At 53.0% G+C, this 18,225-nt stretch overlaps 7 protein-coding genes across 7 annotated transcripts; 5 read left to right on the top strand and 2 right to left on the bottom strand.

Annotated features, from left to right (window-relative positions):
* Positions 1-2,753: 2,753 nt before the first annotated feature.
* Positions 2,754-3,584, bottom strand: BO86DRAFT_310192 (18S rRNA pseudouridine methyltransferase; the record flags this gene model as incomplete). Its single annotated transcript, XM_025667850.1, has 2 exons — positions 2,754-3,230; positions 3,297-3,584. 2 exons carry the CDS (start codon positions 3,582-3,584, stop codon positions 2,754-2,756), a joined length of 765 nt encoding a protein of 254 aa, XP_025528931.1.
* A 3,700-nt stretch (positions 3,585-7,284) lies between these two features.
* On the top strand, positions 7,285-9,297 carry BO86DRAFT_455387 (ESCO family N-acetyltransferase). The gene is made up of 2 exons (XM_025677107.1): positions 7,285-7,521; positions 7,584-9,297. Exons 1-2 carry the CDS (start codon positions 7,490-7,492, stop codon positions 8,815-8,817), a joined length of 1,266 nt encoding a protein of 421 aa, XP_025528930.1. The 5' UTR covers positions 7,285-7,489; the 3' UTR covers positions 8,818-9,297.
* Positions 9,298-9,674: 377 nt separating this feature from the next.
* BO86DRAFT_378231 (uncharacterized protein) lies at positions 9,675-11,284 on the top strand (the record flags this gene model as incomplete). The annotated part of the gene is made up of 2 exons (XM_025670617.1): positions 9,675-9,714; positions 9,846-11,284. The coding sequence occupies 2 exons, from the start codon at positions 9,675-9,677 to the stop codon at positions 11,282-11,284; spliced, it is 1,479 nt and encodes a 492-aa protein (XP_025528929.1).
* Positions 11,285-11,487: 203 nt separating this feature from the next.
* On the bottom strand, positions 11,488-13,511 carry BO86DRAFT_359761 (sucrose transporter; the record flags this gene model as incomplete). The annotated part of the gene is made up of 4 exons (XM_025669786.1): positions 11,488-12,787; positions 12,840-13,161; positions 13,232-13,271; positions 13,348-13,511. 4 exons carry the CDS (start codon positions 13,509-13,511, stop codon positions 11,580-11,582), a joined length of 1,734 nt encoding a protein of 577 aa, XP_025528928.1. The 3' UTR covers positions 11,488-11,579.
* Positions 13,512-13,815: 304 nt separating this feature from the next.
* Positions 13,816-14,596, top strand: BO86DRAFT_59201 (uncharacterized protein). Its single transcript, XM_025677492.1, has 3 exons — positions 13,816-13,994; positions 14,062-14,366; positions 14,485-14,596. The coding sequence occupies exons 1-2, from the start codon at positions 13,912-13,914 to the stop codon at positions 14,294-14,296; spliced, it is 318 nt and encodes a 105-aa protein (XP_025528927.1). The 5' UTR covers positions 13,816-13,911; the 3' UTR covers positions 14,297-14,366; positions 14,485-14,596.
* BO86DRAFT_447347 (glycosyltransferase family 8 protein) lies at positions 14,056-15,787 on the top strand. Its single transcript, XM_025676581.1, has 3 exons — positions 14,056-14,364; positions 14,485-14,920; positions 14,974-15,787. The coding sequence occupies exons 1-3, from the start codon at positions 14,319-14,321 to the stop codon at positions 15,452-15,454; spliced, it is 963 nt and encodes a 320-aa protein (XP_025528926.1). The 5' UTR covers positions 14,056-14,318; the 3' UTR covers positions 15,455-15,787.
* Positions 15,788-16,604: 817 nt separating this feature from the next.
* Positions 16,605-17,538, top strand: BO86DRAFT_417974 (uncharacterized protein; the record flags this gene model as incomplete). Its single annotated transcript, XM_025675058.1, has 2 exons — positions 16,605-16,675; positions 16,767-17,538. 2 exons carry the CDS (start codon positions 16,605-16,607, stop codon positions 17,536-17,538), a joined length of 843 nt encoding a protein of 280 aa, XP_025528925.1.
* Between the last annotated feature and the right edge of the window lie 687 nt (positions 17,539-18,225).

Raw genomic sequence — 18,225 nt, 5'->3', positions numbered from 1 at the left:
TCTTCGCCCCTCCCCAGAGGACCCATGGCGGATACTCTTTCGGTGAAGCTAGATCGAAGCTAGCGACGACGGGAAGTTGCTCAGAGGGACCGCCAGGTCACCGTGGGGGAGGCCGGCGGACGGTGCGGTAGGTGGCCCTGCCCATGGCGGACGGGGCGCCTATCAGGAAACGGTGGGGAAAGCGCCGGAGCCAGGTGCAAACAACGGCATCATGTCAGAAAAGAAAGTTGGGTGAGGCGAGAGGGTCCTTGAACGAGGTGGACGATAGGGATTGGCAGGAGTGGAGCATGGCCATGTCCCAAAAGGGAGAGATGCTGAAACCGCGATGAAGGGTGTCGACCATGCAGGGAGAGCCAACAGCAACCGAACTCAGACGCTGCAGAGAGGGTTCTTCGCTCAGTCAGGGCCTGGCATTGGGCCTCTTGATTTCAGAATCAATTCGCCGGGGGGTCACTCAGAACAAGCCAGCAACGAATGACGGTCAGGCATGACAGCAAACAGCCAGTCTGGGGAGCCACTGAGGGGCAGCCTGCTGGATCGATGGTTTGTCTCGTTGGTTCCTGCTTCGGGCACATCTGCTGCTGCTGCTACTACTAATCAATGGACGGTGTGATCTGACCGCCAGAAAATGCCCCTCTTTATCGAATTTTCCCGTGATTCGAAATTTCTGCGGCCTAGGTGCCGATGCATGGCGAATCATGCAACCAAGAAGATTATAGATCCAGGCGACTGTCGGAGATTGAGAGTCGGGGGGTCGGGGGGGGGGGAAAGACTCAGGGGAAGGGAGGGAGGCAAAGAGGCAATTTCCCTCATCTCATGGCTAGCCTGGATTGTTACTCCATCCGACTACTCCTAGAACAAGCTCAGCGCACCGGAGAGTGTGAGGAGGGGGGTGGTCGTCAAAGCATTGACGTGCATATCAAGACACAAGAACACCTCACAAGGTCGGCAAACCATGCTGGGGGCCGATATCCGGCAGCTGGCGGCGACAGGGAAGTCAGTCAGTCAGTCAGTGATCATCAGGATGTCATAGGCCTTCGATGAGTTTGGTATGGTATGGGTGCTCAGGAGTATGGAGGCCTCCATCTCAGACTCCCAGTCCAGGACTCTGTGTACCTAGACTAGATGGCGGGGCCATGGCGAGGAAAGGCGGGCGATCCACTTTGCTGCTGGCATGTCTGCATGCCACGTCGAACAGGCGACTCCGTTTCCAGCCACCAGCGCACCAATCAAGCAGGACTGTCAATGATTATTGAGAGGCAACTACGGTAGAGAAAAGGAAAAGAAAAAGAAGAGGAAGAGGAAGAAGAAGAAGAAGAAGAAGAAGAAAAAGAAAAAGAAAGGAAGAAAGAAAGGGTGTCTCGATCGAATGGAGATGGAGCTGTAGTTTAGGATAAGGAGAGAAGGGAAGAAGGAGAGAGAAGGAGGGTTGTATGAGTACTAGTCAGGAGTAACTGAGTACCTACAGTAGTACCTCTCTATACATACTAGCATAGGTACCTGCTATTGTTTATTGAGTAGGAGCATGTAGACTGACTAGGTCCAGGTGAATAATTGCCTGATTAGGAAGGAAGGAGATACCTCCACCACCAGCTGCCTGGACGTCGTACCGTACAGTATATGAAAGTCTTCAGAAATCATAGAGATCATTGGCAGTTGATGGATAAAGTCTCGCTCAGCCAGCTTCATCCTATCTTCCAGGCCCTCTCTACTCGCTCTTCGTTCTTCCTCCCTCCCTCCCTTCCCTCCCTCCTTCGTCACCGTGCAGTGGTCTCGAACCATCTCTTCTTCCCTCTCCTACGATTTCTCTTATCTTCACTAGTAATGACCTCATCCCGGCTCATTCTAGCGCTTGGGGATTTCCCTTTACACGCACTGTTCTACCATCTACCGGCTATAGCTCATCGGGTCGCCGGGACGTCAAGAAGTCAAGAGCCTATATCGACTCTGCGTGAACTAGACGAGGGATTCAGCCAACACCTAGTCCGTTGAGGAGGCAATGCAGATTCTCTCCCCTGACTAGTCCATAGGTCTCCTGTCATTTAAACTGCAACTGAAAGCCATGAAGATATTCATTTGATTTTTTTTGATTGCCATATGTGTGTAGGTAATTGGTGTCCGTAGTTTGTGTGCTGACAAAATCCACGGATACAGGACAGGGCTTGGGCTCAGGGAAGTCAAGAGCCACCGGGTGATCCCCGGTTTGGCCACACATTCACAAGTAGGGTACACACACAAAGAGAGCGGGCGAGCGAGAGAGGCAAGGTTAAGTATAGACAGTGTCTCGCAGGGGATAGTCGGATCGGCAGATCCCCGGTGCAGAAACAGGCGCAGAGCGGTTGCGGCCGAGGGTCCGCGGCAAGAATCCCATTGCCGGCCCGCCGACCAGGAAGCTGCCAGAGAAAAGGAAAGCGTTACGAGAGAGGTCCAAGTCATGTGGGATCATTGGGTTGGGTTCGACTATCACATCGGCCTCCATCGGGCATGTAGCCGATGCGGCAGCGAAGCGAAAAGCACACGGAACAAAGACACCAAGACATGCAAGAGCTAGCAGGCGATGCAAAATCCACCCAGGTCAAGAGCAAGCAACACAGCAAGGAATGGCAGGTCTTCGTCCCCGATCGGCACCCGAACACCCTCCAGCTCGCGATCCAACCCCGCATCTACCCCCGCATTCACGCAAGGAAATTCGTCACCTCGTCAATCTGGGGCCGATTTTCGGACAAAGGAAGAGAACATTCCGGCCGCTGGGCTCAGACGATGTCCCACACCTCCTCGGCGGCATGACAGAACTTGCTACAGGCCACGCTGGCACTCAGACTGTAATTGCTGATACTGATCGTGTCGTCCTTGAAGGAATCGGCGAAGTCATCGTGACCCTTGGCCATGGCACCCACAAAGATACAGACACTCTCCTTGGGGCCGAGGGACTCGATGTAGTCGCGGGTCCGAACGACAGGAGCCTCGAAACTCAGGGTCACTTTACGGCAGTTGGGCGGCAGGTGATCGGTGATGGGGTTTTTGATGACCTTGAGAAGCTTCTCCTGAGAGTTGGTGGAGCGGATGGACAGACGGTGCAGAAGTTGCACCATCAAGCCAGCAAAACGCTTGAAGGTACGGGGAATGCGGACAGAGGGGTTGACTTCGATCAAGACACCTTTGGCGGTATGGATGAAGATTTGGAGCTTGCCAGCCTTGTTCACGGGGGAGTCGAGCAGGGTAAGCAGACACTAATGGGGCAAAATACATTAGATGCTTTGCGATTTTGAGCAAAGGATAAAAGGGCGGGTAGCAACCTGATGTGTGATGTCTGGACGAGCCTCACTAATATCCCGGTTCATCTTGCGCATGACACCAATATGCTCATCGCTGTTAAGGAGCGAATACTTCTCGTCGCGACTCGAGCCATTGCGGCCGCTAGAAGCGCGGTAGGTTTCCAAGCTGGCATGGGAGAGGACGACGATCAGACGCTGAGTGTCCTTATCATGCGCGGGAATCGGAACATGTTGCTCTGCGACGAGCTGAGGCAGTTCAGGCGGAGGGCAAGACTGGGTCCCTGGCAGTTGATTCGGATTAGCGGCCATACTGGAGATAAAGCGACGGTCGCGAGAGGACAGAGAAGCGCAAAGACCGAAGACTCGAGTCTTCGATCGAGAGAAGGAAAAAAAAAAGATAGCGATTAAGGTAGTCAGAGAAGGCTGATCCAAGCGATCGGATGATCGTCGGTGCTTGACAGGGACGGTGCTGACAATGATGGCGGTCGGCGCGAAAAATGAGGGGAAGAGGGGGAAAAAAGCAAACAGAGATGAGGTGGGAGAGAGAAAGCCAAGGCGGCGGGCGTTTGAACCCTTCCATCACCAAGGAACCAGCCTCAGCCTCGGGAGAGGAAATTGGTATACATACTGGCGCGCTTTCTCTTGCCGGCGTTTTGAAGAGAGGCGTCCGACATGATGACAGTTGAAGAATAAGAAAAATAACTCTTGACGGAAGCGAGACTGATTGTCTGTCGGGGGTGCAAGACAGAAAGTATAAATAAGCCGACTGGGGAAAAGAAAAGAACCCGAGATGGAGAGAGGATTTTAAAGACGGAGTTTTGAAAAGACACGAGCGCCGGAGTGGGATTCTTCAAAGCACAGCTGACCCGAACGAGGTAGAAGCTGGTGTAGAATTATTCCCTGGTTGCTGATCTTGATGCAGCCACAATCCCTTGGAAATGGCAGCACGACGGGGGCACGCAAGAGAAGTGGTCGGTCAAATCGGTGGGAGAGCAGCAAGAAGGCGAGAATCAAACAACGGCGCCTCTGATATTATAGAACAATTGTAGATATGGAAATGAGCGGGACGGAGGAGGGGGGAGGCAGGCGAAGTCGTTATACGGTATAACGAGAAATTCCGTGAGAAGAGAAGGAGGAGGGGGAGGAGGATTGGAAGAAGAAGAAGAAGAAGAAGAAGAAGAAGAAGAAGCAGAAGTAATAGTTGAAGAAACCGATACCGCAACCACAACCGCAACAGCAACAGCAACAGTTGTAGCAGAAGCAGTAGCAGGAGGAGTTGGAAGAAAGAAGGAAGAAAAAAAAAGGTCACTAAGACAGGCAGAGTTTGGCTTTCCGCCCCAATCAGGAAGCGCCGGTCCAGGCCCCCCGGAACCTTTTTGCCAGTACGGAGTACTTAGTAGGCAGTACCGTACCTAGTATGATCGGAGACATTCTCCCTCCGCCTGTTCTTTTGCTGCTTGATCCATTGCTTAAATCCCGAATGCTCCGATAGTCCTTAACAAGCTACTACGGTGGTGGGTGATTTTCTGCAGATTCCAGTTGTTATCTATGAGTACAGTCCCTAGTCCTGTCGGCGGGATGGCGTGCTACCGGAATATACATGATCTGTTATCGATAGCAGCGGATGGCCTCAGGTACATACCAATTCATGGTCAATCTCTTGTCAACTCACTGTTCGGAGTAACGGTACAATATGTGACTACGTGTGGTTGATGCCATGCTAGTTAACTTACTATATACCTACTATGTAGTAAGTGCTAGACTTCACAGCTAACCAGTTAACTTGCCCATAAATTGCTTCCTTCAGATCTGACGTGAGAAAGCCTCAAGTTTTCTACTGGATTCTCCGGTGCGTGACAGCCGGCTGGCTGCCCTGGTCCATGCCCCGGTGCAGCGGGAGCAACCTCGTAACGTGATCATGATTCGAGGTGTAACCCACGAGAAAGTCGGGTGTCAGCCAGTGGAAACCGAATTGATACTGTGGTCAAGCCAGATATCTCATGTCCGACGAGGGCTTCCGGGTCCCAGTCCCGGTCGCACCTCGCCCGATTTCCCATTGGGGTCTCATCCGGACCCCCCGGTCGCAAGCTGCTCCGGTCGAATCCTTCCATGTTTTCCGTTCATCACAGCTGCGGACTCCCGGACCCCATCTACTCACTCAATCTGCTGTAGATGCTTTTACGGACGGACCTTGGGCTTGAGGACCATGCCGATCAGGCGGGGTAGAGACTCCTTATCATGCCGCGTAGCAGTCCAAACCCAAGTGCAGAGACGGTCCCAATACAAGCTCCCAGCACCCGCCAGACCCTACCCTACCCCATAGCCGCGAGGAATGCTGGGGAGGAGGCTGTGGATGAATGAAAAGCGTTCCTACTGCCGACTAGGTTCCTGGATTGCAGCTGTTGATGTCGTTCTTCCAAGGCAATTCCATGTGTGCGGTGCAGGTGTGTCGCCCTCCGCATCCAGTGAACAGAATCCGAAGGGGTCTAAGGTTACCTTCCCAGCAGGTTTGTTCCCCAGCAAAGAAGAATGTGGTCATGTCACATACCTAGCTATCTCTGTGGGCAAAAGCAGGTGGGGGGCCTGGCCTGTACGCGAGCTTGCTCCGAACAATCAAGAAAGGTAGGTAGCCAGCAAGGGCGCGGCTGGCAAAGCGAGAAGAGGCCGAACGGATGGTCTCTTAGGCATGCATGCACTGGGCTGGTTGTTCTACATAGTATGGAGACAGTACCTCCTGAATTCTATTCTTTCCCGGAAGAATTCCAGAGGGCATAAATAGAATTCCTGAGGCAAGCAAGAAGACACTGGCTCGATGACTTGGGAGCTGAGAAGGGAAAGGAGCTGTCACCCCACAGGAGCTTTGGTTGGGACGAGTCACATCTTACGGGGTTTGGTTGACTCTGATTGACTCTTTGCCTGTCTACATAGTGACACCTAACTATTCATAGTGGTCGCACTTAGGATCCAGTATCATGGGAGTAATAGGGGGGAGAAATTCGGGGGGGATGATGGTCCGTGTCAAGTCGGTAGTTTGTTGCCGATAGACAGGAGGTGCGTGGCGACAACGACGACCATGGTGAAGAAGAAGAAATGATGATGATAACAATAATAAAATGATGATGATGAGACAACAACAGCAGCAACAGCAGCAACAGCAGCAGCAACAGCAACAGCAAGCAGGCTGGCCCTGCCTATGAAGACTCCGGAAAGGTAATCATCAGCCTGTTGTAAGGCGAACAAAAGGCAGATCCCGGGGGCCTATTGTTCCACTTGTAACACCTGCTGTCGGAGACGCTGGCGCTTGATTGGGTCGAATCAGGGGAAGAATAGCCGTCGTTTTGACGCAGCCTGAGCAACGCCACCGGGGGAGTGCCAATGGGATCAGTTATGCTGTATGGGAGTACATGTGTACTATCATGGATGCTGGTGATGATGATGATGATAATGATGATGATGATAATGATGATGATGATGATGATGATGATGATGATATACAATTCGATGTTGGAGGGAATAATTCCAAGCAGTGCTTATTTCCAACCATGTCTGGATCTTTCGTTGTCGAGTCTACTTGGGTGGGTTGATGGAGAATGAATGATGAATGAATGAATAAGTCAATTAAAGCACTGAATGGATGGAATGAGGAAAGGCGTTAATTTATTCCCATATTCCCAGTCCTGCCCAGTCGTTTTTCTCTTCTAGAAGTAATATGACCGAATGGGGACTAGTGGCCTCACGCGTTCCCGTCGATCACCGAATAATTATTATTATTGCCATACGGTATTTCCATCATCATCATCGCCGCCGCCGCCGCCGCCTGCTTCCATCATCTATTCTATCTCTTGCTCTCTCCACTTCCCTTGACCCAACCTCGAAAAAAAATTCCTTATTTCCCTATTTCCCTTCTCCTGGTTACTCTACTTTCACTTTTTTGATTGTTGAGTGGGATTCATATTCTCTTCATCACTGCTCTCGCCATCGCAAAATACTCGATTCTTCACTGTTCTCTCCTTACTCTTCTTGTCTGAAAGATCTTCCCCCCCCCCCCCTCTCCCACCCTCCCTCTATCTTTCTCCCTATAGCTTGTTCCCCCACCCTCTACCTTCCATCTCTAGCTTTATCCCTCCCTTTCAACACAAGCGATCCTGCCTCCTTTACAAACGCCATAGATGATTTACCTCGCTTGAGTGTGTCGCTCGACTTAATCCAGGGAGATGCCGTGGACTGTGACAAATTCATTCAAGCGGTGAGTTCCCCTTCTTTGAATAATCCAATGTCTGCCTCACTGACGCGATCGCGCTCCTCCAGAGGTCTCATGATGAAAACTTACGGGCGTCCGCTGTGGCGCGTCTATGACGATGACCAGGGACCCGCCGCCAAAAAAAGACGCGTCGCGTTATCCGGCTCCGACTCGGACGAGGCAGAGAATAGTATTCAATATGCCATCCGAGAATCGTCCGCTGCCGTACTATCCAGTCCTTCACGTCGCAACTCAATCGTGCTCTCCGAAGGAACTCAGGATGATGACCTGTCGACCCCCCCATCGTCTCCCCCGCCACGTTTAAGCCCCCCGCCCGCCAATACGCGGAAACCGACCTTTGCTTTCCTCAAACGCAAGCACACTGCCACCAAAGATGCTGCCGGTAACAGCACGCCTCTAACTGAGGTCAACTCTAATAGTGTGCGTGCCTCGATGGATCCCCCAAAGAAGAAGACGACCGCCGCCGCGACTCCGACGACATCGACGACCCCGACGTCAACACCAGCGACACTGCAATCGCAACAACCGAGCGCTTTGAAGCAGATGCAGATCGATGTGGGCTGTGAGGTGCGGCGAACCTGTGCGACCTGTGGTATGGAATACGTGCCCTCAAATGCAGAGGACTCAGCTACGCACAAAAAATATCACGAAATGAACTCGACTGGGGTGGATCTAGGCAAGGCATTCATGCGTGCAAATGCATCCCGTTGGGTTTATGAAGCCACTCGCTTTGACGAGGGATATGTGGTCATTGTCGATCGCAAAGCATCTCCGACGGCGAAGAATCAGGCCAAGAAGGTGCTCGAGGTCATTTGCAAGGAGCTTTCTTCCCCCCTCATCGAAGACGAAATTTTATGGAGCCAGACGGAGCCACCGGTTCATCTACGCAAAAATGGCACGACGGAGAAGATTGATCGCTACAAGGTCTTCTTACATATGAAGGATAGTCGCTGCGTGGGGGCCTGTTTGACCGAGCGGATTTGGGAATCTCGACCGATACAGAAATCTTCCGTCCCCGCCCCAGGCACCACTGACTCCTCGGTCACGGTTCGCGACGAACACCACCCGGCTATTGTGGGTATCTCACGGATTTGGACTTCAGAAGCCTCACGTCGCAAGGGAATAGCTATGGATCTATTGGATTGTGTGGTGAGCAACTTCATCTACGGCATGGAGATTTCTAAGGAACAGATTGCCTTCAGCCAGCCGACCGCGAGTGGCAAAGGTCTGGCGCAGTCCTTCTTTGGGAACGACGAGTGGCACGTGTATGACGAGCAATGATCCCTCGATTGAACAACGGCCGTGACCTCTGGGGGGCAGGCAGCCTGCCACCTGGATGGAAATTACCTCTCTATTTTTATTTCTTTACTTGTCTTCTTGATACACGGGCGTGTTGATACCCTGCTTTCTCGGGCATTGACCTTGAAGAAAGCCGATACTGTGATGATGACCATTTATTAACAACTACTACTTTCTGCCTGTACTGTACAACTGACGGTGTTCTATTGGGAGGGGGTATGTTCGGCTTTTTGTGGTTGGTCTTTTGCATGCTTATGTTTTTTTCTTTTGTTCTTCTCTTTATTCTCTTCATTGTAACATATACCTCCTTTGGATTTTATCATACTCATAACCATATTTCATTTGTCAGATATTGTTGGAACCGGTTCAAACGGTCCTTTGGGAAGGGTTAGAATGAGCATCACAGTTAACGATACTTAACTGCTGTACTAGGTAACCTACTACTTACAATAAAGAAGACACAACCCAGTGTTTGAGCTCGTATAGTGTACAGTACACAATTACTCATAGACCTGTGACACAGTAAGGTACAGTACAATACTTGCATTCTGGCGAGTGTTTATTTTTGCTGATGGGTTGTGGAAGCCGCGCGGGGAATTCTTCGTTGTCTGTCTCTTTCTCTGAGTCCGTGAGCTCACTTCCTCTTCCTTACGCTCTCATCTTCCTTCCCTTCTTCCCCCCCCACTCAGCTCTTCCCACTACCCATCTCCTCATTCTCGCTCTCACTGACTTCAGTACCTCTCTATACTTCTAGACTTTCTAGACTTTCTATGCTCTTACTTTCTCCCTTCCATTCCTCCCCTCTCTCATGGTCAGTGCTGCTCTCCACTTCCTCCGCGATGTCTGGATCCAATCCTTTCCGCCCTAGGCAGCCCGCGAGTGAGTCTCTTCCCGACGGTTCCGGATTGCTTTCATGCATTCATTCATCGCAGCCTGGGCGAGGCACATCTCTATCCATTGACTAGATTGATTGAGTGATGGTTGTTGTTGCTGACTCAACCGCATCTTAGATCCTACTTTCTCCCTCCAATCCAACAAGACAGCCTCAATTCCCTACAGTCCAGAATCTCGCGTCTCCGTGCCTGAACCTTCACCGTTTCCGGGGTCGAATAGCTTCCCCAGCTTCTCAACCTCCACGCATCCGCCCGAACTCGTCGACTCCGCATCGTCCGATGATCAATCCGATACAGATCCTTTCCACCAACCTTCTTTCGCCAGTGACCAGGAAAATGATGACCCTGAAGACGACCAAGATACCGACGGGTCAATTGTCGATGCCGTAGATTCACACCCTTCGGTATCGGCAAGGTCACCGCCCGTGCAGCCAACCGCTGCGGTTACGCAGACAATCAGCACCAAGGACTATCACACGCAACGTGGGCCTGTGGCATCATCGCAAGAGAATGCTTACCCAGTGGGACGAACGGGCTCTTCTGTGTCCCTCGCCTCGACCGGAGACACCCGCACTTCTGACAGCACTACAGCCGATGTCTCTCAATCATCCCTGCGGTCAGCAGGCCGGGTAGAGCTGGGAACGCCTTCATCATCCGAATCTCGTCCTCGTCCGCTTGCCAGCCGTGCCGTAAATCGAGACCGAATGCCGCCCCCTCCGCCACCCAAAAGTCACCACGGACGGCTCATCAATCCTAGTCCGGGCGCAACATCTTCCCACTCCCAGACCACTCCCGGTCAATCCTCCAACCGATTCTCCCTCCGTGGCACTCCCTCAGAGCCATCGTACTCACACTGTCCAGCCCAACCGGCGACGGACTACTTCTCTGGCGTGGAGACAAGCCGTTCCGCACAGTCAGCCCCAGTCGACGTGCTTCGGCGGAGCCAGTCGCAATCCAAGCGGCCTCCGACCCCTCCATTGAGCCGCCGACACAGTCAGATGCGGCGATCGAAAACCACATCCGCTAAAGTGAATCCGGTACGACTCTCAATACCTCCAGAAGCAGACCCTACAGCAGCAGCAGCAGCAGCTGCTGCTGCTGCTCCTCCTTCTGTGGCCATCCCGCCCCCGAGTCCGAGCTCGTGGTCCTTGTACCCCACCCGAACACGAGATCCCCGCCTGGCCAGCACGCCATCCGAGGAGTCAGTGCCGTCCTCGTCCTCCTCGAACCGACTTTCACTACAGATTGATTCCTCCTCCACCCCGTGGATCCCCAGGGAGCCCGGGCGGGCCGCCTCGCCCAGTCCCTCAGTCAAGCGCGCTTCGCTTCAGAACCCCCCGCCTCCGCCACCGCGGCGCTCGCGCGGATCCGGCAACCACAGTCCGGACAGCGTGCGCCTCAGCCTCCGGTCAAGCAAACCATCGGTCGCCGCGGCGAAAGATGACTACGTTCCGCATCCGTCGAACGCCAATGATATTTTGGCGGATCTCACCCGATTACAGAAGGAAGTGGATGACCTACGCGGTCATTATGAGAGTCGCAAGGCGAGTCATTAAAGACCGCTAAACTTCCAGCTTACCGATCCCATATACTATCCGATAGTTCTGTATCGTTCAAGTTGTGTTAAACATGTGCGCTGAAACGCAACGAGTGACGAAGCATAGCGGATTCTTTTCTTCTTTTTGCCTTTTCTTTCCTCGAGTCTATCCCCGACTTAGCTTAAGGGGTTGCATGTTACTATATGGAACACGATTTTAGTGGTTGAACTGCTCCTGTATCTATCCTATTGTTGGGAGTTTCTATTATGTCAGTCTCACGCTTCTTGTGTCCGCAAGCGCACCAGCCAAATCATTATATATTTTCCTTGCTCTCCGCGAGTCCAACGGTCAGTAGGCCGGCTAGAACAGCGGCACACCCTCCAAGTCTCATGACCCATCCGGTGGAGGTATCCCACGGCTCGGCGCGGGGCTTCTGTAACGCGCGGAAAATCAGGCTGCTGACGGCGCTGGAGAGGATCTGTGGCAAGGAGATTGCGACGTTGTGGAGGCCGAGGGTAATGCCTGCTTGATTGGGGGCGGGTCTCTTTCTGGGTGTCGCTGGTCGCTGGGCCGTCGCCGCCGTTGATTCTGGATCGGTCATACGTGCTGCTGGATGGCTACCGTGTGCGTTGTCATCGTGCTGGTGCCGCGCAATCTCCGTGGCCAGGAGAGCCCACGGAGCCCAGGAGGTGATGGTCCAGGAGATCCCGATGATGCCGGTCATGATGGATGCTTGGGCGGGGGTGGAGATGAGGAAGGTGCTGAACATGCAGAGGGCGAAGAGAAAGTGGGAAAGAACCCAGGCGCGGCGGAGGGTGAGGCCGGAGATGGTGGGAATGTGGAACCGCGAACGTAGACGGCTCCAGCTCCAGCTCCTGCTGTGAGTGCTAGGAGGATTGGGTGGCTGTTGATGGTGGTGGGATGAGCGAGATGTCTGCTCTGAGGAGACGACGAGATGAGGCAGGACGATGCTGGCTGCGAACGAGACGATGGCGTTGACGAGGAGCGCGAGCGTCCCGATGCGGGTTGCGTCTTCCCAGATCTTGTTCACGTCTTCTTCGGGCAGATCGGGGTGTTGGTCGAGGATCGGGTTGACGTAAAGCTGGCCGATATAGGTGGTTGCGTAGAAGAGGAAGGAAAACCAGGCGAACCACGCCGGGACTTGGATCAGGTAGATCCGTCGGATCCGGCTGGAAAGGCCGTGGACGGAGTCTATGATCGAGCGGAACAAGGACGGAAGGCCCGGCCGGGTCGATGTCAAGGGCTCGAAGCGCGGGTCCTTTTCCTGTATGTAGGCACAGCTGAGAGACAGGGTGACGGCCAGGAAGACGCTGGCGATGACCGAAAGGCCTTTGAATTGAGTGTTGCCTAGGGCTGGGAACGTTTTGGGGAGATCCATGCCGCCTAGAATGTAGCCGAGGATGTTTCCAGCGCCGTTGTGACGACTAGCCCAGGCGTTGGCGGACTCCTGTTGATGAGCCGGCGCATTGTCGACTATGAATGCTCGGGTTGCAGCCTGAACTGTGTGCTTGTCAGTTGAAGCGCCAGGAAACAGCTGTGGGGTTTGCCTTACTGGTGTTGATGGCAAAGTCTTGACAGTACATCAGCAGGGTTGCAACAACAAGAACTGTGGTTCGCACTCCATCTGATTGCGCGTCGACGCCGAACAGATTCAGCGTACCACCGACAATTTCCCGTACCCAGGCCAGAGTCAGCAGACAGAAGACAAGGACTGCTCCACCTAGGGCCATGAACGGTTTTCGTTTACCCCAGGCAACGCGACAATTATCGCTTCGTGCACCGATGTATGGTTGCACTATAGTCCCGGTCAAAGGCCCTGCAATCCAGACAAAAGCGAGCATGGCTTTGCTCATTCCCAGAGAAAGAAGATAGGGCTTATATGTGAATTAGTCATGGGCCAGTTGCAACGAAACAACCATTGATGAAGAACGCTGTGTCCCTTACCGATCCACTGGAGTGTTGCACTGACCAGACAATCTGCAGACTAGGTAGGCATGCGACGAAGGAACCAATTAGCCCGTCTAGTTGATAGTAGACTCAAATAGCTCACCCCAACTCACCCTGACATGCCCAAGGTCAGGACGAAGAGATACCAACTGCTTCGGGGTGCTTCCAACAGCAGGTCAGATTGTGTTTGAAGCGTTGGAAGACTCGAGGAATCCAAGCCTGCCTCGTCCCGCCCATCCTGTATTAGAGGCTGCGCCTCGTGGTCATGCTCCGGCATGGATGATCTCTACAGGAAATCCACCCTGCGCCACGGAAAGGGCGAGTGGGAGCAGGAAGTAGAGGCGGGATAATCGGGAGGACAAAGCAGAAGGTGGCCAAGCCGAGAGAGAGAGAGCGAGAGAGAGAGAGCGAGGTGGAAATGGGGGGGGGGGAAGAGAGGTGGTCGTTAATTAAGTGTAGTTGTAGTTGGATAAGTTACTGATAATCTACGGAGTACGGAGTACACTGACCGCCTCGGCAGGTTGCTTGTAGACATTCCAACCTTGTTAATCATTATGAAGTTTGGTTCCTTGACCATACACCTACACTACACTACACTCGACTACATGTCAATCGGATAAAGCATAAACATTGTTCACTTTAGGACAGGATGTTCTATTCTAGACACCAGACAAGAGATGATGGATACTCGAGAGCCAGTCAACTGTGGTTCACTAACACCAACCCGGTTAGAAGAAAGGATGGACTGCAGCCCAAAAAGGTGATCGATCAATAATACTGTTCCTATACAGTACTCCGTACTCCGTACAATAACTAATATTAATTAGAAGAAGAAGCAGAGGCCGATTGCGCCTTTCATCGGTTGCCTTCTCCTTCTCTTATCACTTCTTCTTTTCCCTTCTGCCTCCTCCTCCTCCTCCTCCTCCTCTTCTTCCTCTCTCCCTCCTCCTTCTTAACCCTCTTCCACTCTTTGTCCTTGGTCTTTCTTATTCCCGCGACGGCTTATTCTCTCGTTCTTCTAACCAGCGCAGCCCCTTCAATCGTTGCCCGTCTTACCCGTGAAACGCGGAGAAGAGAATCAGCCATGACCACCAACAGTGACCTTCCCCGCATAACCGATGCCACTAAAGGTGCTCGCATCTCCATTCTCACCTGCTTTTCATTCCCACCCCAGCAACCCTTACTATCACTTGGCTTTTTCTAGTAGACTTGGACTTGATAGCTAACCCTATTCCCCCCTCCCCCTCCAGTGTGGACCACTCTCATTACAAATACGGCATACCTTCCAGGATTGCTCACCTTGGAGTATTCTCTACGCAAAGTGGGCTCCAAGTATCCCCTGGTCGTACTCTACACAGACTCCTTTCCGGACGAGGGGCATGCCGCCCTCGATGCCCGCGGCATCCTGAAGCAACGGGTCCCCTATTTGCTGCCCTCAGTCCCTAAGGAGTATGTCAATGACGTGCGCTTTTACGATTGCTGGAGCAAGCTCACTCCCTTTTCGCTCGTCGAGTACGAGCGGGTGGTCCAGCTCGACAGCGACATGCTGGTCCGCCAGAACATGGATGAGCTGATGGAGCTTGAATTGGATCCCCCGGCTCTGGCAGGAACAGGACCCCGGGTTTTCGCTGCCAGCCATGCCTGTGTTTGCAATCCGCTTCAAAAATCCCATTACCCGCAGGATTGGTATGCATCCATGTGCGGTGCTGTTGAGACACATGAAGAACTGACGAGACCAGGATCCCATCCAACTGTGCTTTTACTTCCCAGCACTCGAACCCGGAAGCCGCCCAGATCGAGGGGGCACCGCCCACGACCGGCCTGGGGATGCCCAACGGTGGCTTGCAGGTGGTCAACCCGTCCCAAGCCATCTATGATAAGATCGTTGCTCAATTGGCTTCGTCCGTCACATCGAACTATGAATTTGCAGATCAATCTCTCCTCTCGGACGTGTTTCTAGGCCGGTGGGTGGCCCTTCCATATGTGTACAATGCGTTGAAGACCCTACGATGGGATGGAGTACACGATGCCATCTGGAGGGATGATCGGGTCAAGAATGTGCATTTCATCCTCAGCCCGAAGCCCTGGGATGAGCCTGAGGAAATCCGGAAAAGCCTGGTGCCGCGTTCCAGTCGAGATGCTTCACACGCCTGGTGGTGGGAACTGACGGAGGAGCGGTTGCAGAAGGAACGGGAAAAGGGGGTGAATGACCAATTTTAGACTCACTCTAATCAGATGGCGGTTGGAAAGTGAAGATGAAAGGACACGTCAGATCGAGCGAGCGATGCTCTATGAATAGCGCCCCCCCATCTCTCTCTTGAGGCACCAGTGGCTGAATCTATTGTGGTGGCAGCGATGGATTCAGAGCTACTGAATTTGGTTAAAGGAAGTGATGTGTGATATTTCAGGAAGAGAACGCCATGATGGCCCTCTCTGTCTATTGTGATTTCCCCAGATGGGACTTGGGGAGGACTGGAGCACTCACTTGACTTACCTAGTACGTAGGGAGTTATTAGAACTGAAGGTCAGTTCAATTCGAAAGCCTGAGGCAGCGATAGAGAACACCCCACCATCACCTTTAGTATATTACAATGTACTCGTAGTACTGGGCATTGGCTTCACTGAGTATATGACATCATGGGCATACCGAAATGGGGAAAGGGTGGTTGCACTCCAGTCACTCCAGCAGCGCTGAGCCTGAGGCAAATCAGCGACCATTTCCAGCACGGGAAATCTTGTGGTCCATCATGGATCATGGATAAACTTCTCCCCATTCTCCCCCCCCCCCCCAACCCCCTAAACAATCCCAGACTGGCAGTGGATCAAGCAACTTGGAAGATGGAGACTTGAGCTCACTTACGGAGTACCCAGTTCCCAAGACCCAGATAACTAAACATAAAAGGAGGCGACTTCGTCCGCTTCGCTTCATCGCAACCCTTCCTTCCTCTCTGGTGGCCCACTCATCATCAGCCTCACTCTTACGCCCTCCTCCGTTCACCACCAACTACTCTTACACCTAGGAACTCTACATCGAACTATACTATTGTTCTATTCTTATCAATCTACCAATCCGCCCAGCATCTGAAAGCTCCCACAATTGTGAAACCTTCCAGGAGACAGAAGACAGAGGCAGATTACACCTTAAATACCCGGCCTGGAATGCGCCATCCTCCTCGATCTTCGTCTTTGTCGTCTTCTTCCTCTTCTTGTTCCCACACTCCTCCCTCTGCTACAGTGCCCCACTCATCCTCTTGTCTGTTTTCAGGGTCCTTCTTTTGACCTTCCGCTTCCCCGCTCCCATCCTGCTTGCAAGCCATTAAACACATTACTGTCTCGAGGCCCAGCTCATAATCCATTCAAGATGAACAGAATGACGACCCCAACTTTGATCAACCTGCCCCCGCCGCCGTCGGATCCAGTGACTCCCTCGGAGATGGGACCGTAAGATTACCCACCACCTGACTGTTTCGTGCTCTTTGTCTCTTCCACCTCAATTGTAGACTGACATGAAAGTTGCGACATCCTTGTACAGAGGAACTCCGAACTCCGGCACCACTTCGCTTTCGGCCTTGTCGACCACCGCCATCAAGGACGGTCACCAAGGCCAGCCGCACCCCTACGGCCGTCATGCGCATCACTCTCCGTCCGCATCCACCACCTCTACCAGCACGCTTGAAGCGGAACGGGCCGATCGTATTTCACGCCTGGCCGGTTTAGAACGAGTGGCCACGGCCCGCGCGGGTGGTACGTCGCAGCTCAGTGGCCCTGTGCCCACGCCTCACCACCCCGGTTTTTTCGAAAGCGGATCGGGAATCAAAGAGCGCAGTACAGTGGGCAGCGCCAGTGCCACGGGCAGTGTGGGCGCCCGTACGACGTGGGCCAGCGGCAGTGATGCCTTCGACGCGGACAAGTTGAGTGAGTACCCGGAAGACGGCACCTCGAGTGTGGGCAACTTCAGCGATGAGGGCGATGCCAGTCTGGTCGCTTTCGGAGAGGGCGCCAGTACTATCAGTGGGCCCATCTCGAACCCCATGCTGAATCGGACCTCCTCAGGAGGCCGACCAGGATCCTTCGGCAGCCCCGGGCTGGTGCGCGTCAATCCCGTGGCTTCGCAGCACTCGGGCGGCGACACAGCAATGCTGCTGGCCACAGCGTCCCCAACTGGATCCGTTACCCCCGAGCCTACCCAGGATGCTCGGATGGTGGATGGAATGACCTACGATTCGAATGTGGTAGACACCACGGTGAGAACCCCTCGCCTGGCCACTCCGGCGGAAGATGGCAACCCACATCCGGAGATCTAGTTGGTTCTTGTGCCAAACACATGCGATGGGTGCAGATTTTAGTCTAGGGATGTTTGGCGTTCAGGGATGGGTGTAAATTTTTGTGGGTGTATTTGTTTTCCGCAGGCAAGTCTTGCTATCAGCGATTGGGGGATTATTCGGGAGGAGAATGTCTTTGTATAGGTTTTGTTGGGCGATGTTTTGGCGACCAGTCTTCCACCTCAGGAAGAAGCAACGGGATTTGTAGAATCAAGGCTGGCGACCATTTTTTAAGACTGACCGCCATGTGGAAGGATGGACGAATTACTTTGTGAAGTTGAATGACAAACAACATTAGTGAAAACAAATCACTACACAGTAAATACTCTTCCCTCTGCAGTCAGTAATCAGAATCAGAAGATACAAAATGATCGAGATCCTCAAACCGGGTCTGGAACATTTTTGGGGAAGCGAAGGTGGGCAAAAAGTGGGCTGGGCGGCGCCCAATGATGAAGGGGATTGTACTGTACGGATTGCATTTCCAGGCTACTTATTCTATAGTGTTAGTGAGTGGCCCAGTGGCCCAGTGGGTGCCACACCACCCGAGTGGGTTCCTCAGGCTCTGCAACAACTTTCTTTCTCTTCTCTTGTTTCTTCTTTCTCTTCTTCGCCTCTTTCTTCCATCACCAACTTTCTCTTCCTCTCCCCCTCCGCCGCCGCCTCCTCCCC

Source organism: Aspergillus japonicus (assembly GCF_003184785.1).
Source record: "Aspergillus japonicus CBS 114.51 unplaced genomic scaffold BO86scaffold_16, whole genome shotgun sequence".
In the NCBI taxonomy this organism is placed as follows: Eukaryota; Fungi; Ascomycota; class Eurotiomycetes; order Eurotiales; family Aspergillaceae; genus Aspergillus; species Aspergillus japonicus.
This window is presented reverse-complemented; position numbering and strand designations above follow the sequence as displayed.

What these genes read in the sequence shown, in the direction of transcription:
- BO86DRAFT_455387 (XM_025677107.1), top strand. Translation starts at nt 7,490, where the DNA reads ATGCCGTGGACTGTGACAAATTCATTCAAGCG. An exon ending in GTGACAAATTCATTCAAGCG is followed by an intron (nt 7,522 to 7,583) that starts GTGAGTTCCCCT and finishes GCGCTCCTCCAG; the next exon opens with AGGTCTCATGATGAAAACTT.
- BO86DRAFT_59201 (XM_025677492.1), top strand. Translation starts at nt 13,912, where the DNA reads ATGATGGATACTCGAGAGCCAGTCAACTGTGGTTCACTAACACCAACC. An exon ending in ATGGACTGCAGCCCAAAAAG is followed by an intron (nt 13,995 to 14,061) that starts GTGATCGATCAA and finishes AATATTAATTAG; the next exon opens with AAGAAGAAGCAGAGGCCGAT.
- BO86DRAFT_447347 (XM_025676581.1), top strand. Translation starts at nt 14,319, where the DNA reads ATGACCACCAACAGTGACCTTCCCCGCATAACCGATGCCACTAAAG. An exon ending in CATAACCGATGCCACTAAAG is followed by an intron (nt 14,365 to 14,484) that starts GTGCTCGCATCT and finishes CTCCCCCTCCAG; the next exon opens with TGTGGACCACTCTCATTACA. An exon ending in TCCCATTACCCGCAGGATTG is followed by an intron (nt 14,921 to 14,973) that starts GTATGCATCCAT and finishes TGACGAGACCAG; the next exon opens with GATCCCATCCAACTGTGCTT.